Genomic DNA, 27,823 nt, shown 5'->3' on the forward strand with positions numbered 1-27,823 from the left:
AAAGGGGATGGTCATTGGTAAGTTATTTTAGAGAGAAGGGAGAGAGTTTATGAGAGTTGAGGGATGTACCAATATCATGTCGTATCTTATATTCGTCAATGGGCCAGTTGAGCTAGAGCTAAAAAAATGTAAAGACGTCGACATTGGGCGCCACATGTAATAGACTCGCAAGCAAACGAGATCTATGAATTGACAGGCAAAAATGGTGTCTGTAGCTTAAACATGTGACCTAAAAACAGAATTTGTCACGTCACACAATATATATATATAGACACAGAGAAGTGCTACAATATTTGTAAAAAAGTATTTCTCTATAATATATTTTAATAGAAATGATATTTGCAGTCGTGGTTGTGCAAGTGGCGTACAGTCGCTTTGAAAAAAATGAATTAATATGAGACCCACATGAAAAAAAAAACTAACTTTTTAATCGTAGACCCCACTTTTCTTCAAAGCGATTACGCAGCGTTTACAATTCCACGACTGTATATAACATTGCTCATATTTCAATCATTAAGTACAATTCTTTTCCTAGAAGAAAATGATTTGAAATTTTGTACAGTACTAAAGTGTGCAAAACCCACACTTCCTTTGAAAAAAGTAAAAAAATTTGAAAACCAATATGAAAAAATCTACTTTTAATGATAGGCTGTACTTATTTTCAATAGAAGTACGCGGAGATCTTACCCACTTTAAAACAGTATCTAACATACACTTTATGTAAATCAAATATTAGAACACGATTCAGGTAAATTGTTTCATGTATCTTACCAAAACGTTGATGGTACCAAAAGACTGAGAAACCTTTGAATTGCCTCAATAAAAATACAAAAGACTGAAAAACCTTTGAATTGCCTCAACAAAAATACAAAATTGTCAGAAGCTGCACAGATTGTTCCTCCTAAAAGACAATTCGCCTCTTGTCAATGACGAGGAAAAGGAAATGATTCAATGCCCTATCTTCTTACTGGAATTTGGTTAACACAACTGTATACAAGAATTATGTTTACTCGTCCACTTTCCACCCATGAAAACTGAAAAAAGGGTCGCAGTATTAACCTTTTTACTCGAAAGACAGACTCTTTTGCAGTGCTAGCTAGCTCTTGCAGCTTCCCTTTTCCCAGACCAAATTGAGAAGCCGCCATGGAAGGGCAAGGATATCAAAAGCTTGAAAATTGGCACATGCATTCTTTACCTCTTGGCAAGTCTACTTCTCCTAATTCTTGTGGGCGTCGTTTGATAAGCCATTCCCATACTTCCCTCTGGACCCTGCTCCTCCTCCTCGTCACTGGTCTCATCAGACCTCCATCTCAGTCCACAATTCATACCGTTGTCTTGGGCAGCAGAGCCCCTCCCTCCATGGCTGAATTTAAGAGATCATATAAATAAGAATGAGTTCAAATTCTGAGAATATGTGCATCTGCAATTAACTGTACAGGCAACAAAGCAGGCTAACAGACTTAACGTGAAAGGAGGAGGACATACGAAGTAAGATTTACCTCCACGAGATTTCCATTTGATCATCTGAAGATGCCCCATTCCAAAGTCTATAATCTCTATCGGATTGGATCCTTTTACCAGTGAAACTGGAATTCAAGCCTCCAGAATCTTTAAACAAGCCCTGGTTGCTGCTAGGTGTGCCTATTGGATTAGAGCTAAGCCTGTAGGAATATAAAGGACTGGCATCGTGGAGTTGGTTAATGAAACCATTTTGTTCCATTTCAGGTGAGGAGTCTTGGAGATTGCCAAAGGTAGCCCTGTTAATTTCTCTTGACAGCGAGGCATTCATGAGACTAACTCGACGAGTTTCAGGAGTTGAGTCATTTAAGTTGAAATCTTTGTTGATGCTACTTCTAGGTCTTAGTCCCCTTCCATATAAAATTGATTGGGAACCATACTTGATGACTTCAGAGTGATGAACATTGATAGACCCAGGTAGTCTTGTTTGATTTTCAAAAACCGATGATCTCGAGAAAGGAGTCAGGTGGTCCATTCCAAGACCAAGAGAAGAAGTAGACGAAGGAATCAATAAACTTGTTGAGATTGGCTCTTGAACCATGGTAAAATCAGATTTTGCTGGCATTTCAATGTTTTCGACAGAACTAGCAGCAATCTCAGGCAATTGACCAGACTTTACTTGTTGCCTTTGGACGTCTGGCAGCAATTCCATGCATTTATCCTGTTTATTGAAGCAATCCCATCCAATGTACGTTAAATATCTTTTCTCAAATAACATACTTGTAGAAGAGCATATAAAATATCAAGCATGTAAACATATGTTTATTTATCATGCTCAAACTAGGCCCAAGTTTTCCACTTCTCAAACAAGGTCTTGACAAGCTGAAGTTGTGTACGTTGTGGTGTGCTCAAAAATAATTTGCTAGATTTCCGCTTATAATAGAACATCCATTGTCCAAAGATGCAGGATCTTAACTCACTACTAAGAGGGTATAGGTCAGTTCCTTCAAGGAATAGCATACAAAATATAAAATGCAGAAAACAAAATCAAATCTATCCTTGCAATGTCCAGAAATTGTATTGGAGTTGAAAGAGTAATCTAGCAAAAGCTGAGTTGGTTCCAATGGGTTCTGTGAAGGATTTGGATAGTTTTTTTTCTATTGGCATCAGGGTGTCCAGTTCAAAGTCCCAAACTAATTCCAAGTATGCCCAAGCCCTCAACAAGGAATTTCCCGCAAGTGCACTTCTGGTAATTCAAAAGAAAACTTTCCCAATCCAATGACCACAAAAGTGTGAAAAGTTTTGAACCTAAGACGTCCGATGGTTTGTCCCAGGACCACTACACCACCCTTCAGATTGAAGGATGTGGATAGCTTAGCAGGCATTCTTGATAGTAAGGTCACTTCCCTGCCCATGACATATATTGGCCTCCCATTGGATGCTCACTTCAAGGCCAAGTCTGTTTGGTGGGGTATTCTTGAGAAGATGGAATGGATTGGTATGGTGGAAAGAGGTTATATATGTAAAAGGGAGGCAGAGCTGCACTGGGGGTGTGGGGGAGCAGCAAAGATTTTCCCTTGTGAACTGACCCAAGGTTGGCTCCCCATTAACATGATATCCTATATTCTTAATACCTATAGATACATCTATAAAGTTTTTTTTTTTTTTACAAGTAAAATAACATTTTATTGAAATTAGTAAATAGGCATAGCCCAAGTACACAGGAAGTATACGAACAGCATACACCTAGTTATAAATTAAGAGCTAGAAAGTGATACAAAAAAATCATTAAAGTAGGCTCCATTAAAAACACAAGCTGAGGCCCAAAGAGAAAGTATGGAAGAAGAAACTTCTGAGCCCAAAGAAGAAACTTGGACCATTCCTTTCAATCCATAGACACCACATGATACATGAAGCAATCATTCTCCATACATCCACAACATGGGAATTGACCCCACTCCTTGCCAACAGGCAAACTCCACACATAACATCCTTGTCACCACAAAGTGATATAAAAGGTGACCCACCGACTCCCCACTCTTCTTACACATATAAAACCAATCCATTACAACAAGACTACGCTTTCTCAAATTGTCCATAGTCAAAATTTTCCCAAGAGATGCAGTCCATCCAAAGAAAGCAATCTTAGGCGGCACCTTACTTTTCCAAATACAAAGGGAACGATATATAATTTTGACTCGACAAAGCCTTGCACAATGATCGCACAATAAACTTCCGACTCCCTGTCTTCATCCAAAGCATTTTGTCCACCACATTCTTAACAATACTCAAAGTATACAATAAATTGAAAAAAAAAAATCAGAAATAAATCATGAGCAACTCTAATATAACAAACATTCCACTCTGGACAGTTACAACATTTTCCATCTAGCCAATCTCCCCTCAATTTTCTCCACAACCCCATCCCAAATAGCCTTTGCCTTGAAGGAGGCCCTAAGTGGAAGACCCAAATATTTCATTGTAAATGAAGCTACCTTGCGACCCAAAATACTTGCCAAACTTCTAATGTTCCTTACTTCGCCCATTGGCACCATCTCAAAACTTCCTCAAGTTCACCTTAAGACCAGAGACAGCTTCAAAACAAATCAAAAGAGCCTTAATTGCCTAAAGATGGATTGGACCCGTATCACAAAACAGTAATGTGTCATCTGAAAAAAGGAGAGACATTAATAAAACCATTGTTAGTGCCTCCCACCAAGAAGCCAAATAGAAATCCCGCATCAACCACAACCTCCAACATCCAACTAAGCACATCCGTAATGATCACATAGAGAAAAGGGGACACCGGGTACCCTTGTCTCAAACTGCGTGTTGTTAAAAAAACCAACAAGAGCACCATTTACCAAATCAGAGAACCGAACAGTGGTGACACAATGTTTAATCCACATACACCACCTCTCTCCAAAACCACATCTCTCAAGTAAAAAAGAAAATCCCAATTCACATGGTTATAAGCTTTCTCCATATCCAGCTTACATAAAATACTTAGCACTCTCATTCTCAATCCACTCTCCAAACATTCATTTGTAATAAGAACCGAATCAAGAATTTTTCGCGCTCCTTAACAAACGCATTTTGAGGTTTGGAGATTGACTTCTCCATAACCGTACTCATACGATTAGCAAGTACCTTGGAAATATTATTGTACACCCCATTCACAAGGCTAATGGGATGAAAATCCTTGACATTCGACACCCCCATCCTCTTAGGAATGAGTGCTAAGAATGTCGTATTGAGGCTTTTCTCTAACTTTTTGCAAGAAAAGAATTCATGAAAAACACTTCTAATATCTCCCTTCCATGGAAAAGCCATCCGACCCAGCGGCTTTATCTCTAGCCTTCCCTCTTACGACATGATGCAGCTCCCCCCTCAAACGGTCTCTCCAAACCAATTTGCATTCAGAATATCAGTAGTCTCAAAAACCAACCCATCAAGTTTTGGCCTCCACAAATGTTGTTCCAAGATAAGTGTCTCATAATAATGAACCACATGGTTCTTAATATCAAATGATCATCAACAACACGACCTTCAGAATAGAGCATCTCAATGGCATCGTTCCTACGGTGAGAATTGGCCACCTGATGAAAAAACTTTGTACAACGATCTCCTTCTTTCAACCAAAGAGCCAGAGGTTTCTGCCTCCATGAAATCTCTTCCATCAAAATCAGCTTTTAAAGTTCAGCAATCACTGAACTTGAACTTTTCCTACTCAACTACTCTGACAATCAACCCTATCCTCCAACCTTTGCAACTACTCGAAGAGAAACTTTCTTTGACAATTGACATTCCCAAAACTTCCATATTCCACTTCCTCAAATCATTCTTTAAAGCTTTAAGCTTACTTGCCAAAACTTGGGGTACCGATAAACTGGTAAGGAGACCATCATTGTCTCACGATATCCACAAAACCATCAGTTTTTAACCACATATTTTCAAACTTAACATACTTTCTACCCCATGAATACCCCCACAATCCAATATGATAGCAAAACGATCAAAACATGCCCAAGACAATCTTTTCTAACGGCACTCCAGAAAATGAGCCTCCCAAGAAGGAGAGACAAGAAGTTTGTCCAATATCGACCATGCCCAATTGTTAGACCACGTGAAAGTACGGCCCCTCCAGAAGCAAGTCCAATAACTCCATATCAAAAATAAAATCAGAGAAATCTGCCATAGCCAGACATAACCAAGACTCTCCCGACCTCTCACTCGGAAAGCAAGTAACGTTGAAGTCCCCTCCAATACACCAAAGCACATCCCATCAGTTATAAACGCCTGCAATATCATCCCATGTAAGTCTTCAACTACTATCTAGATTAGGCCCATAAACAACTGCAATAGCCCACTCAAAACTATCTTCCAAATTCTTGAAAAAACAAGCCACCGAGTATTCCCCAATACAATCCTCAAGTTCCACATTCCTCTTATCATCACAATGATGCCATCAAAGGCCCCTTAGAGGCAAGGAACACCCATCCCACATAAACACAACCCCATAAGCTTTTGATAATTCTCCTATAAAAAAACTACAACTTTGTTTCCAGTAAACAAATGACATCAACCTTCCATTGGCGAAGTAAATTTTTTACATGAAGGCGCTTGTCCCGCTTCAATGGCTATAAGTAAGGCCCTAAACTGGTCTTCAAAACCCTTACAGGAGATCCCCAAGCACTCCTGAATTTCTTTAACTTTCTTAAGCACCCATTTTGAAGAGCACCCAACCATACTTACACCCAGAAGCAAAGTACATAAAGGCACAGGATCATCACCCACCTTCTCCCTTTCAATAAAATTACAATCCATACTCTCCAAATCCCCCTTATAACCAACTGCATCTCAGCAAGCCTCTGGTCATCCCCCCATAAGCTTCAAATCAATCCCACCAAAGAGCTAAAATAATAATCCTCCTCTCCACACATGATATCACCGCACCTAGAAACACTCTCAGAGCTTTCCCTCTGATTCTGGAGATGAAATTGAGGAAAAATATCGCCTTCATGTTCTGTTCCAGGCAAAGCCTTCAGACGTGAAAATATCAGCAAAACCACTTGCAAAGCCTCAGGAGAGTCCATCAGTGAACATTCCAACGACTGAATACTATTCATGGGGACAAAAATGGCCAGTGACCTATTTTGTTTCAACCCCAGTGCTGGAGGAGATTCCGTCAATGTTGACCGATGTTGTTTGAGGTTGAACCCGAATTAGACCCAAATACATTCTTAACCTGCCACACCGAAACAGGCCGGGCTAACTTCTGAACATCTGGTCCAACTTTTTGTTTACCTTTATCCAATTCATTGGATTTGGGCCCCCTTTTTACAGCCGACTGAAGTCTTCTCTTTATTCTCACAAGAAACATGACCCACCTGCATACCAGCCCCATTTTTAATAGCCAAGCCCACAACCCCTAAATCACCCTCTTCCTACACACCTCCACCCCAAACCACCCAAATGCAAGTTAAGGCCCATCTCCTTAAAAATCCTCAAAAGAAAATTGTTGATCTTCTTATTGATTTCGATCAGATCAAACTGCAACTCCAACCACAACTTTTCCTCTACCCGACCTGATATGCCTCCCTCAGAGACTCCATGCCACCTGTTGAAACATGTGTTTGCTTGGAGGTGTCAGCAATCTTTACACCATGGACTAATCCGCCACCTACCTCTGCCACCTATTGTGTTCCACCAGAAACTTAATGGAATGGCTGGGAAAGACATCGGGTCTCATTAACACCGCCTTGTAAGACCCTTCTCCCAAACTAGCCCTGTCAACATTGACTTGGAAAGATCTCAACCCCCACCATGAGCCTGAACTTTTACACCATAATCCAACCTTCCTCTGTTATTGGTGATAGGAACAGGGAACTTCAGAGAACCTATCCTTGAGAGTTTCAGCAAAACATCAATCCCTTCCCATCCACACCCTTAGGGATGACAATGAAACCTTTCCTGCCACCATCACCATACTCTGCTATCACTAAATAAAGCCCATAGTAGTTTTCACATCACTGTGCCAGAAAAGCTCAGTTCTCTTCACACAACATCTTATAGAACTCACCACCTCTGGATGCAGTGCATGCAGCAACCGTTTTCTCCAACCATCTCACTGTCACCTTACCGATGATTGATAACAATTTTTTTAACTTTTCTGCTTCTTTTGGTAATACGCATCAACCCTTCATTTACAATGCAAAAAATGAAAATCTTTGAGTCCACCAATAAACTTCTCTTAGAAGCCATCCGGAAAGAAAAATAATTTTCAAAACCCGAAAAATGAAGAAAAAAGAAGGAAAAGAAAGATTTAAAGAAGGGAAAAAGATTGGAAAAACAAAAAGGGGACAATTATGGATTATTTCCAGTGCTTCTTGCCAGAAATAAGACGACAGGTAGTCATGAGAGGGGCAGAGAATATCGAGAGAGAGAGAGAGAGAGAAGGCAGGAGTTAATCATTTGTTCTTTCTAAAATAAACTAATCATACAGAATGCTTTTTTTTTCCCCGTAACAAGTAAGATTCCATCTAGAAAGTTAATATAACTTACAATCAAACTTGCTCTCCAGTGACTTGCTGATCTTATTCTAGACAAAACTTCTTTACCAACAGAACTCTTCGAGATGAAATCCTGTTCCACGGTCTTAAGTTTAAAATCGACTTGGAATGCTTCAGTATATCGGTAGCGCTGAAATGATAAACAAAAACAATTTTGTAACTCTGAAATGATAAACAAAAACAATTTTGTAACTCAGAATATCCTTTCAAAAAAAAACTGTTGTTATACACAATAAACAAGCAAGTCATCATAAATTTGTACGACATTTTGTTTCAAGAAGCAAAAAGGGACAGCTCCAAGTAACAAAAATTCACAAAATAATCCACACATCTATTAGATACAGAGATATGTCAACACCTGGCAGTAATTCATTTTTCTTTTCTTTTTTTATAAGTAATTCACAATAATAATAAGATGTAAACATATGAAAAAACACTATGAGACCAAGTAAAACAGCATTAATTTCCTCAATGAAGCCTTATCCCAAAGAAAAAGGATACACAAGTTATTTCATTAAACGATTTAATGAATAAAAAATGAACCGAAATGGAGATATCCTGCAGTCATTTAAACAAATTATTGTGGTCGCCAACTAAAAAGATAAATATTTATTTTGACATAGAACTACAATTGTAGCTCATCCAGCAATTCAGTAGTACAAACTTACGAAATATGGTTCAATAAAAAGGAAAAAGAAGTTATGTGGAATAAAAAATAATAAACAGAAAAAGCTACCACAGACTTGAACAAAACAATAGTCATATTAACAATAATGATTATTTCAAGAAGTTGTATTGCATGATTCTAATGATCAGCAACCATGCAGTAGTGTTAGATGCTTAACCCAATTACTCAAATTTAAGTCAAACTTAAAATCTTGTTGATTCCTGAGTCTAGCTTCACTTAAAACCTTGTCAATACCTGAAGATAGAATACGACAAGAAGACTTCCTGTAGTTGTTGAAGGGTCTTCAATAGAAAATTCCAACAGGCACTTATGGATATGCTTCTCCTCATCAGAATTCCATGGCAACTCTATCATTCGATCTACCAAGTTCCTTCGTATGCAAAGGCAACAGATTTCAGTTACCAATATGTCCACCCATTCCACCCAATTCCTGAACTCACTTTTGAAATTATCAGAATCATTTCCAGATGGTCCATGCTTCAACTTCTTCTCCCTGACTTTGGTGCAGAGCATTCTCTGATGTGTAAATGCTTCAGTCAGAAGTCCACACTCCACCCTTACCCGAACAGAAGTTATGGCCTCACTAAGTGAAACCATCTGCAATCCACCATCACACCCAGACCACCGTAAAACCATCAGAGCTGTATCAGGATTATTCCTTTCTAACAACACTCGTGCAATCTTAGGATGAGTTGTGGGGCCTGAGATCTCTGGAAGAAAGCGACAAGCTTCCTAAGCAATAGGATTTTGTGAAATATAATTAGCAATCAAATGATAGAGAGCACCAAAAAACACTTCCATATTGTCAAGCACCTGCATTTTTACATAAGATTTCAAGCCAATAAAACAGATATACTGTTTAAATAGTTTAATCAGAGTCTCAGCTGCTACAACATTGAAATGTTGCTATTTTATGTTTGAGTGAAAACAAGATAACATGCTACACCAACATAGCCCAATATGAGTTATCTCAGGTTAGACAAGCAGCACCATTAATCCAGTGTACACTAGGGCACACATCTAATTCAGAATTTCATATACATGCAACTTATTTTCAGTAATCTAATTTTAATAAATACACTGTAATACCCTAGATTTAGTATGAGGGTGGAGAATGGCATTGTTTGAGAAAACCTTTTATAATGATTTTCAAGAAGCTCCAATTGTAACATTAATTATTCATTTTGGAGTATAGGCTCAGATGTGACTTAGACCTTTCCTGGGTTGTTCCAAATGAACGTTAATCAAGGAAGGCCTAAACCATATCTGGGCTATACTCCAAAAGCACTAATCAATGTTACATTTGAAACTTTTTAAAATCATTATATTAGACAAAATTCTTCCCAAGCAATGCGGCATCCTATTCACCATACTCATACTAAACCTGGGGTATTACAAAGTTATTTCCAACTATCTACTTTTATGTCAGGTCTTTAGATTATTAAGTTGCGAGACCTTTTCCAAGTCAAATTCGCTTTCCCAAAAACAATAAGTTGGTAAATTCATTTCCCTAGACAATCAATGAGGTGTATTTAGTGCCCCCTTCCAAGAGTGTGGTGATAGTGTTAAAGGCGCCATGGCCACCTGGAGCCCCAAAAGTTGACACGTACATGGTTAGATTTTATTATTAGATATAAACCATTGAAAACTTAATTCCTTCATATAAAAATACTCATGAAAACATTATTGTACACCAATTGAATCTTCAGACTCATACTGCAGTAAAATTTTAAGTGGGTTCAACTGAAGTAGTTACAATTGGTTTAGCCATATATATAATGCTTTGACAAAAAGCAAATGGTCATATACAAACTCATCGCCAAAATGTTACCTGCAGAGCCTCATCCGTGTGGTCATCCAACAGATAAAAAATTAAAGATTCCAGCAATGAGTGCCTGGTGATGCTAAAGCTGGTTGCAAAATCTTCCACAATGTGTCTCCACATTTCATCAGGCATTTTCCAATGTCGATCAAAAAGAAAATAGAGAAGCTGCCATAAATTAAGGGAAAAAAATCTTGTACACTTACAGCTTGCATAATTGGTAAGAAAAGGATACAATTGCTTGCTTTGCAACCACCAAATCAGAACTTCCACATAAGAAGAGTATATCAACTGCAGCTCGAAGATTTTCAAAAGGATAGCACCCTGCCAATCCTTCTATTTTAGACCGGAGAATTGACAAGACTCCACTTTTCACCAGTGATGCAGCTTCTAATTTCTCTGCTGTTTCCTCTGAATCTCCCTGCTCAATATCAAGATTCACCAAAGCATCTTCGATGAACAAGGAACCATCCTGTCTAGTGGACTCTGCAGAGAAATTTACTGCATCAGGCCATGAACGCTTAATTGCAGCTGATTTCCGTTCAGAGACACAGGAACGCCATGACATGAAATTAGCATATCGAGATCTCACATTCTCCAGAAATTGATGTCTTATGCACCACATCATTATCTCCATATGCTGAAAATTGAAAAACAATATGGAGAGAGAAGATCAATTAAGGGCAGATAAGAGAAATGGTCATTGGCAGTTTAATTTGAAGAAGTCCAATCAGACCCTAATGCTTACTCAAAACTCCTGCCACAAAAAGATTTAACACTGGCCTAGTCACAATGCATGGCATACACATTAAGCATCTATAACATTTATAATTTTCAAAAGCAGCATAAATTTTATCATTTAAACATTTGAAATTAAAACAATTTTGAAGCCCAAAGGTTTGCTACCATTTTGTGATTTGCTAACTTTGTTTTATTTCCACAAAAAGAGTCTCTTCAGTTCTCCACAACGGAGCTTTTGTTCAATCCAAGGAAAGACCCTTCAGTTCTATGCCGAATCCAAAAGAATACCTCCACCTACTCCTGAAGGGAGCTCTGCTCCTGTTTAGTAACATCATTCACTACCATCATATATGTCATTATATAAAAATTAAATAATATATGTTATTGAAAACAAATTTATTCAATGAAATATAATATTTAGTAATTTTCATTTTAGAGTTATAAATTTTCTGATGCGTATTTTTTCAAAAAAAAAAAAATTATCAACTCATGCCTTTTATTAACAAATGGATGCATAAATTTGTAAGAGTTTTCGAGTAAGTTAAGTGCTCTTGATAGCCAGAGTTACTGCACACTTTGTTAAGAGCTCTCGATCTCTCTCCATAGAACAAAGTTCCTAAGGTTTCACATCACTAGCATAGAAACAAAGTGAAAGGAGAGAAGATCAAGATGCTCAAAGGAATATTAGAAATCAATGTGCTAACATTGATAATCTTCTTCTTCTTTTTTTTTTTTTTTTTTTTTATTGGCACTTAGTGTCCGGGAACAACATCCTGACTAATCCCGGGGGTGCACAAGTTCTCGACAAGGAATTTCCCGCAAGTACACATCGGATAATTCAAAGGGAAAAACCCCTTAGTCCAATTGCCCTTAGATATTGTTTGCACCTAATGGGAATTGAACCTTGAACCTTGGAGGGAGCATACCACCAAGACCAGGGTCTTTACCACTTGAGCCAACCCCTAGGGGTTTCTAACATTGATAGTCTTCAAGACTTCATCTATTTTGTAAAGTATACCCTAGTCAAATATGTTACGTTAGGGCTTTGGAAGAACTCATGGAGAATGGAGAAGAGGGCAAATAATATGTAGTTCAAAGATTTGGTTCTACACTCTTACTATTGCACCATATGAAATTTGGAAAATGACATTTGCATTTACAATTTTTACACACATAACAATACATACTCACGTGTCAACCATTGATATGCTGAAAATTATGAAATTTAAAATTTAAAATTTGAATTTAAAAATAAAACTGATAAAATGGATCTTGTACATAAAATTGTAAGTACATGCAGCACTACGCATATAACTTTGCTCACATTTTTACATTTCTACCATCAAGGGGTATACTAATTACAATTATGCTCTCTAACAAAAATTTTGCCCTCCAACAAAATACAATTTTTTGTTTAATAAATGAGTAATGCTAGATACAATTCTAAATTATGCAAGCCTCACACACTCCCTTTGAAAAAAAAAGGGGGGTCCACCATGAAAAAATGATTTTTTTTCATGTGGGTCCCAGATTTACCCACTTTTTTTAAAAGGGAGTGTGCAAGATTTGTAGATACTAGGATTGCAAATATCATTTCTCTTAATAAATTTTGTTATTCCTAAATATCACATAGGTCTACAACTGTATTCTAAAAGAATCCCATCCCATCAATTGTGATAATTCACTTGCTTTTTGTAGTCGAAAAACCAAGAGAGAGAAAAAACTTTTGTTGTATAATTCATTGAAAGCTGTCCAACTATAAAAATACATACAGTGATCATTATACCCTCATAACATACACTTAATTACAATTATGCATTCTAACACTCCCCCCCGAGCTGGGGCATATATATCATATAAACCTAGCTTGGAATAAATAAGCTTTAGCCCACTATGACACAGTGATTTGGTAAACACATATGCAAGTTGATCAGCAGACTTCACAAAAGGTGTAACAATGTCACCACTCAATATCCTATCTCGAATGAAGTGACAATCAATCTCAATGTGTTTAGTCCTCTCATGAAATACAAGATTAGATGCAATATGCACTGCAGCTTGATTATCACAAAATAACTGAAGAGGGACAGGAGCTGGAAACCCAATCTCCTGAAGAAAGTGTTGCAACTATGTCAGCTCACTAGCAATGTGAGCCATTGCTCTGTATTCAGCCTCTGCACTAGATCGAGCTATTATTGTTTGCTTCTTACTCTTCCATGTAACCAAGTTACCTCCTACAAAGGCACGATATCCAGTAGTCGATCTTCTATCTAAAGGAGATCCTGCCTAATCAACATCTAAAAAAGTTTCAATTCTAAGATGTCCATTTGGTCTATACAACAATCCAAGGCCAGTAGCTCACTTCAGATACTGAAGAATATGGATTACAGCATCCCAATATGAGACCCTAGGCATTTGTAGAAATTGGCTCAATACACTTACTGCATAAGAAATATCAGGTCTAGTGATAGTCAAATAATTTAATTTTCCAACAAGTCTTTGATACTAACCTGGATTTCCAAACAACTCTTCTTCCTATTTCAAGAGTTTACGATTTAGATCCATACGAGTGTCAATAGGTCATGCAACCAACATGCCAGTTTCCTCCAAAAGATCAAGTACATATTTTCTTTGAGATAGGTTGATACCCTGTTTTGATCTGCTGACTTCGATTCCAAGAAAGTATCTAAGTTTGCCCAAGTCTTTTGTCTGAAATTAATCATGTAAAAATTGTTTCAGCCTGACAATTCTAGCTGAGTCACTTCCAACAGTTACAATGTCATCTACATATACAATCAATAAGATATGACCTAGATCACTATGTAGATGAAATACCAAGTTGTCCGTTTGGCATCTATGAAGACCAAATGCCAATATAGTATCAGAGAACCTCCCAAACCATGCTCAATGAGATTGTTTCAAGCCATATAATGCATTTTTTTAACTTATACACAGTACCTCGACACTCCCCCTGAGCAACAAATTGCTTGCTTCCTATACACTTCCTCATTCAAGTCACCATGTAGGAATGCATTTTTAACATCCAATTGAAATAGGCACCAATCCAAATTAGCAGCAAGAGAGATTAATACCTGAACAGATAAAATTTTGGCAACAGGGGATAAAGTCTCACTGTAATCAATGCCATAAGTTTGAGTGTAACCCTTAGCAACCAAACAAGCTTGCAAACGTTCCACAGAACCGTTAAGATGAAATTTGACTATATATACCCATCTACAGCCAACAGGTTGTTTTCCCCGCAGTAAAGGAACAAGATCACATGTCTCATTATGTTGAAAAGCATCCATTTCATTTTCCATAGTTGTCCTCCATCCCGAATCAGTTAAAGCATCCTAAATTGTCTTAGGAATAGAAAATTTTGAAAGTTGAGAAGTAAAAGATGAAAATGATGGAGAAAAGGCATGACAAGAGACATATTGGCTAATCAGATGTTGAGTAACACAAGAAATAGTACCTTTTCCGTGAACAATAGGTGGAGATTCTGAAGCACTAGGTAACTCAGGATCTGAAGGCGGAGACAAAATTGGTGGAGGCAAGAGAGCTAGGGGTCGTAAGCAACGCGAGTACACCTGTAGGGGGACAAGAGAAGCACTGACGGGGATTGAATAACTGTGGTGATTGTGGAGGAGAAAGGGTAAGAGTAGGTAATGGTAGAAGATCACATTCAACAACCGAAGACGTATATGAGAAATAGGATATGGACTCAAAAAATGTGACATCAGTACTCGTAAAATAGCATCTATGAGCAGGACTATAGTAACGATATCCTTTTTGAGTCCAAGAATAACCAACAAACACACACTTGGTAGCACGTGGATCAAGCTTATCAAAACATGGGTCAATGTTAAGAACATAGCAAACACACCCAAAGATTTTGGGTGGAAGAGAAAAGGATGGCATAGAGGGGAACAAGATGGAGAAGGGAGAGAAACCATCAAGGACAAGGCATACAGATGACAAGGTGACACGTAGTAAGAACACATCACTCCAGAAACGTTTATGAACATGCATGTGCAGTCAAAGTACTTGGGTTACATCTAACAAATGACGATTTTTGCGTTCAATCACTCCATTCTTTTAAGGTGTATAAGAGCATGAAATTTGATTAACAATTCATTTATTACTTAAGTAAGCAGCAAAGGCATTAGATTAATATTCTTTAGCATTGTCAGAATGCAAAACTTGACCTTTTTGTCTAAATTGAGTTTTAATTTCTTTTTGAAAAACTTTAAATATGGAAAGAAGTTCAGATCGTGCTTTCATCAGAAATAGCCATGTCATACGAGAATAGTCATCAACAAATGTAACAAAATACTAAAACTTGTTTGATACAATGTTGAATGGTCCCCATATATCAAAGTGAACCAATGCAAAAGGACAAGATGCTCGATTATCAACTCAAGGTACAAAAAACACATGATGGTGTTTACTAAGCTTACATGCTTCACAAGGAAAGGGAAACACATTTTCAATATTCTTAACTTGACGTTTCAAAAGTAAAAGAGATGGGTGTCCAAGGCGGCAATGTCATTCAAGAGCAGATGATGATGAGGAAGTGAGGGCTCGAGTGGGTGACTGCTCGATGTCAAGATAATACAAACCACCAGCTTCATGCCCCATACCAATCTTATTCCCCGTCTTGAGATCCTGAAAGATACATACAGAGGGATAAAAGGTCACAGAACATTGAAGATTTTAAGTAATTTTACTAGTGGACAACAAACTAAAGGGAAAATTAGGAGCGTATAGAACATATGACAAGCATATAGAATCAGTGAGTTTGGTGGATCCAATGTCTATAACTTTAGCAAGAGAACCATTAGCAAGAGTAACACTCTTGGGAAATGACATAGTACCTAAATTAGATAAAGAATGAGACAAACCGGTCAGATGTTCATTAGTTCCTCAATCGATGATCTATGAATTTTGGGTAGATGAGACAAGACATGCGGACGCTGTACCTGGTTGGGCAAGAGTAGCTCTGGAAGATGAAGCCACTCGTGTGACTAAAAACTGATCATACTCATCTTTCGATATGCTAACCATCTCTGGAGGTAAGTTGGAGCTTGTTGCTTATGATGTAGCATCTTCACAAGTGGCCTGATTAGTGAACTCAGATGGTCTACCATGTAGATCTCAACAATAGTCCACAGAATGGTTAGTGCGACTACAATGGGTGCACATACAAGATTCACGACCTCAAGTGCAATTACCTCCAGCATCACGTCCCCCACGTGCACCTCTACCACTTCAATCTCCATGCCCACCAAGAGCAATATAGGAGGTAACTAAAGCGGATCTCTCATTACTCTGATCAGAAGACAACTGAGATCCCTATCCAGATAATGTGCCTCGCTGAAGTCGGGAAAACACATCAGGAAATGAGGGAAGCTATGGGCTTGCCAAAATTTGAGAGCACACCGACTCATACTCAGATTTTGAGCCAATAAGAAAACAAACAACTTTGAACTCCTCACGTTGTTTTAGCATAGTTGAAACATCAGAAGTGATAGGCTGATAAATTTTGAGTTCTTCACATATACTCATTACTTGAGAATAATACTCTTCCAGGCCCAACGTACCTTATTCCAACGCAAAAAAAAATTGTTGACACAACTCATAAATACGGGTTGTGTTTCCAGCATCCGAGTACATCTGTTTGAGATATGCCTCCATATCTCTTGAGCAGTGTCAAAGCGAACTAAACTAGCACAAATATTAAGCTCACTAACCAACATCAAGAAACAGATTTGAACATCTTCTTGCTCCCATTGAGCAAAAGTGGAACTAGTTGAATCAGGCATTTGATCAACCAAGTGGATACGACGAAGATCCTTGCCTTTCAAAAACATTTCAACAAATATTAACCACAATATATAGTTTTTTCCATTCAATTTCACCGTAGTCATAGGCATATTAACGTTTGATACAATAGATAGTGACTCAAACTTAGCTGCCACGGAGAAAAGTACAAAACTATGGATGAAAACTGAACAAATACAAGCTGGAAAAATAGAAACCCAGCTTAAAAGCCAAATCTAGGATCTATATCGGTTGAAAACAAACTATACCGGCCAAAACAACCAATTTTTGGGCCTAAATCAGCCTATTTCGGGTCTGAACCGGCCAGAACCGGTACGTATCAGCCTGTTTCGGGTTTGCCCGTATCGAGTCCAAAGAAATGCTCAAACCGAGAATATGCTATCCTAACCGGGGATAAGAGAAACTGGGTTACCGTATTCCTGTTACCAAACAGGTGCTATTCCAGATATGAATAGGTTCTTACTCCAAGTTGGGACATGCACACTCGAGGATAGGATAGTGGAGACCCGCAACCAAACGCCCCGAGACTTCCTCTCCGGCCGGCAATGAACAATCCTTCTGGCAACCGTTGGAGACGGAAAAACTCACCGGAGTGGACAGACCAAGCCGGCAAGCTCAATTCTGGTGTCCATTACCAGAGAAAACCACTTTTGTCACCGGAAACCTCTTGGAGAAGAAAAACTACCGGCTGAAAAACCTCACAGCCACTATGCACAGCCACCAGCAACCACCGACTACTCAACTCTCTAATACCATGTGGTCGAAAAACCAAGAGAGAGAAAAAAATTGTTGTATAATTCATTGACTGCTGTCCAACTACACATATACATACAATGACCATTATACCCTCATCACATACACTTAATTACAATTATGTATTCTAACACTTTTCAAGATTAGGAATTTAGACTTAACCAAAAAAATAACTGCCTCATAAGGACTCTAAAAAATCAATGCCATATATCGCGAGTAAATAAAACTATTTTATTTAAAATTAGAAAGAGACTTTTTATAACTATCATCACAAAGATAAACGGTATCCTAAAACAAATAAGAAACAGGTCAGCCATCAAAGCTGAAAAATGTAAATGGTAGATAAATGTGCTCCACCAAAAGTAACTCCCAATTAAAACCTGCTTCGTCTTCAATATGTTCTCTTGCAGGTGGCACAAGTCATGAAGCTGTGCTGAAAGACTGCCCTTAAAAGATGACTCCAAAACTTCAAGCACATTGCATATTCCAGTCAGCTGTACAGAACAATTGAGTAGAAAACTCAACCTAGATTTCATCTCTTCCACTTCAAGGTTATCTAATGAAAAATGATAAGAAGAGAACACTTGAAGCTATGGAAAGTGTGCACACTTCAAACATCAAAATATTGCTCTAAGGATACAAATTCCTTGGAGTTCTGTTGCAATGTTTCTGAAAGTCCTCTTGCACCAATCCTTGACAACCACTTCATCCAACAAGAAAGCAATGACAGGGTCACTAGACACAGCACTTTCATCCATGCAAACATCTGTTACATCTGTGAACTCTGTTAAAGAAACATAACCTTCAATAGAATAGCAGAATAATGTCATGAAGTTACACATGCCTGTAACCTAAATAAGAATACCTAAGATCAAGTTACCCATATAACATTTTTACTATGTATTCAGATTTTGTGAAGAAAATAATGATATAAAGAAAGGAATTATAATGTTGAAGGGAATTTTCCAGCCAGAAATGTACCCAAAAAAAAAATCTTTTGATAGGTAATAGCAGAGACAAAAAGTGTTGAAATCCAAAACTAATTTATAAGTCTACGAGAAACAGGGAAAAAAAGTTAGCATATCAATCTAGACATGAAGGATACAATGGCAAACCAAAGAAACTAAGTTATTCTCCAGCGCAACATCAAACAAGGAATAGAGACGTAGGACATCAGCAGTTAGTTGCTTGTCCCCATCTTCAATCTCTTGAAATCTCTCATCAGATCTTTTGGAGATGAGGCCAGCTTGTATGCACTCATAGTAAAGGCGGAGCCGTAGTCTATTGCCAATCTTTGGTAGTGGGATTCTACATATGGGGCAAAGATCACACCGTTGACTACACTCTTCGCATAAAGAGGCATGACCACACGCAATCAAAACATTGTGTACATAGCGTCCACAGATTCTCAAGTCTCTAGTTGCACGACAGTGTTCAACTTTTGCCTCATAACACAACTCAAACAGGTCAATGGATGCCAAGCGTTCCAATGCTTCCTGAAATTGAAATTAGAAGCTAGGTATAGTTTCTCATGATATAGTTTCTAATGAATCAATAACATTACAATTGGCATACTTCTTTTTTAAAGTAGCAGCTCATGATATGTTATGGTCCATTATATACATGGAAGCATGAAATGCTATAATGTCAATATATCGATCTTTTTTGTCTTATAACTTTTATTAATATCAGTAGGTGTAGCCAAGTACCTTTTATTAATATCAGTAGGTGTAGCCAAGTACACTGGATTTATACAAGAGAATCAATATGATATCAATCTCACTGTTAACCACGTTTCAATGGGAACATTTCAGAGCCCATTGAGATTATCATCTAGAGAACTCAACTGGTCATGCTATATTTTTAATAGGGAAGTCATAAGCATTTCTTGATATGCAAAAACTAGAAACAGGTTTTCTATAAGTATCAAAAGTCTAGAAGCTGAACATATAAATTACAACAAAAACTCTGGTATTTTTTAAACCGACGGTCTAACATCATCACTCCTCCAACTCCCTATTCTGGGTACAATCCCTAAGGTTTTAACACTTTTTATATTTTTTTTGCAAATTACCTTGTTTACATTGACTTGCAGCCCCGTCACTTCAGCTTAGAATAAACCTACCAGAGCCATTTTGTTAATTCATTGGCACAAGCATAAAATTGTTTCATATCAGATACGCTTCTCAAACTTTAATGATAGTAGTTCAGATTATTCTATTTTGCACCATGTATGTATCTATGAGTTTCAACCAACCTGCAAATTGTCATTCTCCAATAAATCACAAAGAAGATGTAGGATAAGAATTAAGCAGTTGAATCCTTGGATTTTAACAATCTGGGACATAAGAGAGCAAAAAACTGAACCCCTAGTTTTTATTCCAATAATTATGATTGTCATATGTACTTCAAATGCCTCATCGCAATCTAATTGGTCAAAAACTACATAACAACCATTTAAGAAAAACCTTCTGAATTGATATTGTACATGCAGTTAAGAAAGTTAGGATTAGTGCTTCAAGAATCCAATTTGATGTTATGTATTGAAGTTGTTTCCGGTCTCAAGGTGAATCTTGGAAAGTTTGAGATGATCCCGGGGGGTGTGGTGCACATTTGGGTCTTCCGTTGGGGGCTCGTTTTAAGGGTAAAGTCATTTGGGATGGGGTTGTTGAGGAAAAGTTAGTAGGGTGGAAAAGGATGTATCTATCAAAAGGAGGGGGGGTCGAATCACTTTAATCAGGAGTACTCTCTCTCGTTTCCCCACTTATTTTCTATCCTTGTTTACTTTGCCTACAGGGATGGCCAATCGGATTGAGAAGTTATTTCATGCCATCTTTTGAGGTGCAATTAGGAAGGAAGCTGAGTTCAGTTAGTTGGAAAAAAGTTTGCTCTCCAATTTCTAATGTAGGTTTGGGGGTTCGTAATCGGAGGATTTTTTTTTTTTTTTTATATATAGGTAAGTAACTTGCGGATATTTAATAAAGCCCTTTGGGGAAATGTTTATGGGGGCATCAACTGGAAGGGGAGTCGCTTTGGAGGGAGGTAATCAACCATAAATATGGAAGCGCTTGGGGGCTTGGTGTTCTAATAAGGTAAGAGGGGTCTATGGTGTGGGTTTAGGGAAATTCATTAGGAAGCAATGCGAGAGTTTTGCCAGTCACTTATGTTTTGCAATTGAAGTGGGATCTAGGATCAGATTTTGGCATGACAATTGGTGTGGTGATCAGTGCTCTCAATAGGGCATTCCTTGTCCTTTATATCGCCTTGCTTCTGAATTGGACGCCTCTATGTCGGATCTTATGGTCTATTCAAATGGTTCTCATCAGTGGGATGTTTGTTATGCTAGAGCTGTTCATGATTGGGAATTTGAAGATGTTTCTGAATTTTTATGTCTCTTATATTCTATGAGGTTTGTTAGCAATGAAGGGGATGGGATGCTTAGGAGGCCAAATGGGAGCAAAATGTTATAGTTTGATCTTTCTACAAGGTTTTGGCATCACAGAGTCATATGTAAAGTTGGAAGTGTATTTGGAGGTGTAGAGTGCCTTCCAAAGTAGTTTTCTTCATTTGGACTGCCTCTCTTAGGAAATTCTTGACGATGGACAATTTGAGGAAGCATAGTCTCATTGTCATGGATTGATGTTACATGTGTAAGAAGAATGGTGAATCTGTGGATCATTTACTTTTGCATCAAGAGGTGACAAGGGCGTCATGGGATGAGAATTTTAGTAGATATGGCATTGCTTGGGGGATGCCTTCGAGGGTGGTGGATCTCTTAGCTAGCTGGAATGGTCTTCATGATTGTTGTCAAGTGGTTGCCATTTGGAGGAAGATTCCTTTGTGCCTTATGTGGTGAATCTAGATGGAAATGAATGATAGGTGCTTTAAATCTTTTTATGCACACTTTGGATGAACTTTGAAATCTTTTTATGCACACCTTATTGCTTTGGTTTTCTGCCATTGTGTTCAATGAAACGTGTTCATGATTTTCTTATTTCATTTTCGGGTTCCTAGAATCTATTTAAGTGTTTTCTTTTGTATACTCCCTATGTACGTGGGCAACACCTATTTCATTTGTATTAATAAAGTTATTTTTACTCATAAAAAAAATCCAAATTGAATGATATTCTATTAATAATTTTTTATCTAATAAAATATGTGATTTTTTGAAAATTATGTGAGCATTGAGCATGATGATGCATAACAATATGATGAATCTAGATAGATCACAGTGAGTATATTGATGGAAGTTGATATTCCTTGACATGGATATAAGTCATTATATGGTCGAATAGAAAGCCATCAATTATCTATTAAAATTAAAGGTTTTAAAGCCCTTTAGTACAAACATCTGCAATTTGAGATTATGAGCGAATATGAAGGAAAAGATTCCAGGACACACCAATTCTAGAAGAAAATGATATGAAATATCAATGTGCTTTGTCCTAGCATGGAAAACAAGATTGGTTGTTAGCTGTGTGGCACCCATATTATCAAAATAAGGGGTGAAAGGAGAAGAAAGAGCTATGACAAGATCATGAAGGGATTATATTCATAACAGCTCAAAGGTGGCAGAAGAAAGGCCTTTTATTCTGCATGAATAGGAAAAGTGGTGAAACTATGGACCACTTGCTACTTCATTGTGAGGTTGCCAGTGCCCTATGGAATAATTTTTTTGGCAAAGTTGGGATAGAATGGGTTTAAGGGTGGTTGATTTTCTCACCGGCTGTAGAAGTCTTCATGTCATCCTGCAAATCACAGCAATATGGAAGATGGCCCCCACATGCCTTTTGTAGGGTATCTGGAGGGAAAGAAACTATCAAAACTTTGAAGATAAGTAACACTAGCTTGAGGAACTTAGAAGATTCTTTTTCAACACGCCTTTTTCTGCACAACAACTTTAGATTTTAATGGGCTTAATGTTTATGATTTCCTTGTATCTATTTCTTCTTTCAAGCTAGGTGTTCTATCTTGTATACATCGAGTGCACTTGATTGCGCCTATTGAGGTTAATAAAATTTTTACTTATAAAAATAAATAAATAAATCACAGGCTTTTATACTAACAAAATATTGTTTGATAAATAGATGATGAAGTTGAAAATTTTATTTTATGAAATTATCACATGTCAATTATGATGATTAATCTTAATCATGGAACTGGAGGCTTCTAATTGACATGTTCATCATATACTTTGAGTATATTGAACTGGAGCAGAGTAATTTATTATCTTGAAAAAATATTGTTGATTTAATAACAGTTTTAATTTTACCACAACAGCAAGCGATTCCTAATCCAGAGAAGATTGTGAACACAAATGTGACATGTAGATCAGTTTAATGAATTAGAATTGAGATCTTATTGTGTCAATATCTCAATACATTGATAAGTAATAAAATTTTATTCATCGAATGCAATAGGCAAAGCCCATGTACACAGGAAGTATACAAAAGATACACCTAGTTACATTCTAAAATTAGGAAACAGAAACAAAAACTCATGAAAAGTCCCTCCATTAAGTAAAATAGCTGGAACCCATTGAAGCAAGGTAAACAAAAAAAAAATTTCCAGATTTCCTCTGCAGTACGCTCCCTGTTATTAAAACACCACTCAGTCCTTTCCATCCAAATACACCATATAATGCACAAAGGAATCATCTTCCATGCAGCTGCCACTTGAGAGCAACTATGAAGCCTATTCCAACACACAAGTAGATCCACCACTGTTTTAGGCATTACCCAAACCAGCCCAGCTCTACTGAACACACCATCCCATAACACCTTAGCCACCTCACAATGTAAGAGTAAATGGTCCACCAATTCACCATATTTCTTACACAAGAAGCACCACTTCATATCTCAATACATTCGGTAATAACATTCAACATTGTGAAAACATGAATTTTCAAGAAAGAATCTATGGGGTTTTTTTTTTTTTTTTTTTTTTCAAAAAATGGTCCAAGGCATGTCCATTTGGACCCACCCCTACAGAGTAAACCCTAGTCCCATGCACCACACCCTCGGAAGTTTTCCTACACAAAACTGGTTAAATTGCTAGTTTTTCACCAAGGGGTGTGGCCCCAAAAGATTGTTTGCACCCATGAAGTGTTGAACCTTAGAATTTGAAGGGAGTGAGACCCCAAGACCAAGGCCTTCACCGCTTGGGCCAACCCCTTGGGGTTGAATCTATGATCTTTATTTATTTATTTATTTATTTATTTTTTTGACAAGTAGAAAGAATGTATGATCTTTATTGAGATACAAAATACCAATTTAAGATAAAATTAATAGAAGTTGATTATTTTAAATCAAAGGCCTGAGTATTTTGGAAAGAAATTATTAAAAATTATTTACTCAATAGAATGTCACTCTGGAAAAAGCTTGTACAATTTGGGAAGAGGTTAAGTTTTAGTTCTCTATGGATTTTTTATGGAGGGATCAAATCGTAGTATTTAGTAAATTGGGGGTTCTTGCCTAATTAAATGAATTCTAGAGTGCAACTATAATTTTTTGTGATATAAAATATAATTAATAGTATACTCGGACTAGTTATGAGATAACGAAGTCTTTATCCTATTGAAGTTATAATTTCATTGATACCCTATAGATCCTTTCACAATCTATATACACACTACTTGGCCTTGGCCGAACATATGGAGCAAGTTTTTCTCTGAAAGTTTTTTTTTTCTTTCTCAAGGGTGTGTGGCACGGAGTAGAGAGGTTATGAGAGCATTGTTCTTTCAATCTTCTGTCCTCAAGACACAAAACTGAGAAAGATCTTAGAGAGAGAAACATTTGGGTGGTGGCATACTTATTTTCCGAAGAAAAAGCTCCTTGTTTGACCAATGTGTGCTACATGCATGTCACGGGTTTTTCTAGAAAGCCCACTCTCAATTAGCCGAAATAGACTAGGAAAGAAGACCTGAAGGGTTTCAATTGCTGCAAATCTGAGAAATCTGGAAAGCTGTTCTACAAGGTAGATCTGAAATTGAAAAGCACATTCCAAGGGTATGAGTCTTGACCTATGTAGATCTAGTTTATTGAAAAGACTCAAATCCGTGATTTTGCATAACAAGAATTTTTATCCATGTGTTTCCTTCCAATAATATAGGACATGTACTCAAACCAGCTCAACACTAAGACGAAACAGCAAAAAACTAATATTGTCTAAGAACCAAACGATCATCACCCTAAATAGTTAGAATTAATCCTACAGTCCCCATATAACAGCGGGCATGTATGCTAAATACACAATGTGAGCACGTGAAATTGTACTCTGGTGTTCTTAGGAAACAAAGATTTTTTTTTTTTTTTTTTATAGGATGTTCTTCGAAAACCAACATAAAACAATCATGTGAATCTAAAGAACAAAATGAGAAAATACGAACCTCCAGAGCAATTCAACTATTCTCGAGCACCGTAAAACCCAAAATTGCATCTTTAGTCTATGATATACAGGTAACAACACGAACAAATGGGTACGAATTCATTTACTTAAGTACAATACTTCCCTAAAACCCCCGGGCGGCAGTCAACCCAGAGGTTTAAGATAGTCACCGTCTCGAAATCACTTCTATTGCTTGTGGAAGCCGTATTTGCATCAGTTGAAGCCCAAAGAGTAGTTTTAGTTTGGACTTAAGGACTGTAAAGTACTAATGAGCTAACCCATTATGCTCCTCTTCCCTACGCAACTGATTCTAAAACCCTAAGGCGTCACTTAAAAGCTTGTTTTTTAAAAGTAAAAAATAATGCTTTTCAAAGAAAAACTCGCTTCAGCTTTCTATTAAGAAAACGAAAAAAATAACTAAGCAGCAAATAAAGAAGAGAAGCAAAGAGCGCCCATAAGAACAAAACGGCTAGGGTATAAAGAAGTGGACGCATACGAGCATGTGTAGAGTTAGACAGAATTGAGTACCTGAACGGCTCGGCTATTGCAGTTAGGTCGCGGAGGAGGAGAACTCAATCTTGTGGCAGCGGCGGCGGTGGAACTTGAAGGGGCGGTTGGGCCGTTGAATCTCCGGTCCATTTCTCGGAGAGTGCCCGAGAGCAGACCGTTCCCAAAAACGCGAATGAGAAAGAAATTGAGAGGTTGGTGTTAAGGCTTATCGAAGGACTGCATAGCCATTGGCAGTTGGCACTCAAAGAGACATCCCAGTCCTAGGAGACAATTGGAGGTGTTTTGATAAAAAAGAGCGTGAGGAATATTTTTGGGGTAACGATGGAAAGAATTATTTTCATTTTATAAAATAAACATACTTTTGTTATAAGTCTTAAAAAAAAAAAAGTAGCAAATAATTCAAATATTATTAAAAAAAAATTGAGAGATTGGAGTATATTTAACTCTTACAAAACTTAATATCATTAACTACTCTTCTATTCATGTGTCTTATAAATAATCCGCAAGACATCCTTTTAGGTTGCGTTTTGCTATTGAAGATAGTTTAGAAGAATTGTAAATAATTATGAGCAGAGATGGAGTGAGTTTGTGAGTCCCGTTGAGATGAGTTTGATGTATTTATATATATGAAATATGTTGAGTTGTTGATTTTTGAGTAAGAAGTTAAAAAATATGTGGGTCCTATCAATGATTGATTTTATTAATAATGATAGTGAAATATTGATTTTATTTATATGTTCTATTTATAAACACAATTATTGTTATAAATGATTCCTAACACCTTTAAAAATTAATTTTTCTCAAGTTTTTTTAGAAAAATTTATTTAAATAATTTTTTTAATAAAATATATAATACCAACTTATTTTTCCTACAAATCATTCTTATATCTCCATTTTGTTCCCAACTATGGTTATATATTATGATCACAATCTAGAGGTGAGTTATTTCATTTTATTTTCACATGGATAAACTTTATTAATTAAATATATGTAAATTATAATAAATATTTTTTTCTAATAAATATTTTTTTCCACACCAATAATTATTTAATTAAAATTTTTCAATCAATTGTCAACAAGTTGTTCATTTTAAATAAGGTTCGGGAATGTTTTTAATTAAAAATACTCGTAAAAAATTCAATTTATTTCAATTATCAAGACGATATTCTCATGCTCCACCCATTATCAATTTTTTTACTACCAATGTTCTCATAAAAGTTATAAAAGTCAATATTCGAGCTTTTACATAACTTTTCACCCAACTTCAACATCAGTTGCATTTCTCATTAATTTTAGACATTGAATTAGTAATAAAAATTACATTTATATTACGACACAAAGCTTCCAATTTTCAAAACATGTTCGACACGTACAAAAAGCGTCATACAATACAATGAAAAATATTACAACTATCAATTCGCACTCCTATGTGCCCACATAGGTTGTGCAATAGATTTCCTGATTGCAGTCATGGCTTGTGCCGCCCCAGATGACATGTCAGGAGTATGCAATATATGATCCGGGTTATCTACATTTGCCTAACCTTCATAATGATTTGAATTGCTAAATTGACGGAAAATGCGATCATTAGGTGTAATTGTGCGAATAATGTTGTGTATGACACAACATGCTACAAAAATATATCGTTGCTTTGTTGGCTTGTATAGGTTCATTGATCGCAAAATTCGAAATCGTTTTTTCAACACATCGAAACTCCGCTCAATAACTTTTCAGAGAGAAGAATGTCGATAATTCAAATAATCTTGATATCCATGGAATGAACGGTTGCTGTGACGTTCAGATCTGTGATATCACACCCTAGGATATAGGGGCAAATCCCTGAGTGCATGGATAGACAGAATCTACTAAGTAATAATAACCTAAAAAATATTAAAAGCATCCATAATGTTTATGAAATATTAGCCATCCAGGAAATAATTAATAAATAATATTTATCCTCGGAGGCCATGGAACAGTAATCTCTAGACGAGTCAACGCATCCATAAATATGCGCGCATCATGGGCAGTGCCCTCCCACCCAGCGTATAT

The 27,823-nt window shown here is 37.1% G+C and overlaps 1 protein-coding gene across 1 annotated transcript; it reads right to left on the reverse strand.

Moving 5' to 3' along the window:
- Positions 1–820: 820 nt before the first annotated feature.
- Positions 821–26,083, reverse strand: LOC122281047 (E3 ubiquitin-protein ligase HOS1-like). The gene is made up of 10 exons (XM_043092262.1): positions 25,793–26,083; positions 18,984–19,374; positions 18,519–18,653; positions 18,259–18,434; positions 10,776–11,180; positions 10,550–10,708; positions 8,953–9,450; positions 8,023–8,160; positions 1,500–2,179; positions 821–1,363 (listed from the first exon to the last, which is right to left on the reverse strand). The coding sequence occupies exons 1-10, from the start codon at positions 25,901–25,903 to the stop codon at positions 1,192–1,194; spliced, it is 2,865 nt and encodes a 954-aa protein (XP_042948196.1). The 5' UTR covers positions 25,904–26,083; the 3' UTR covers positions 821–1,191.
- Positions 26,084–27,823: the final 1,740 nt, after the last annotated feature.

The sequence above is a fragment of the Carya illinoinensis genome, chromosome 11 (assembly GCF_018687715.1).
Source record: "Carya illinoinensis cultivar Pawnee chromosome 11, C.illinoinensisPawnee_v1, whole genome shotgun sequence".
NCBI classification, from domain to species: domain Eukaryota; kingdom Viridiplantae; phylum Streptophyta; class Magnoliopsida; order Fagales; family Juglandaceae; genus Carya; species Carya illinoinensis.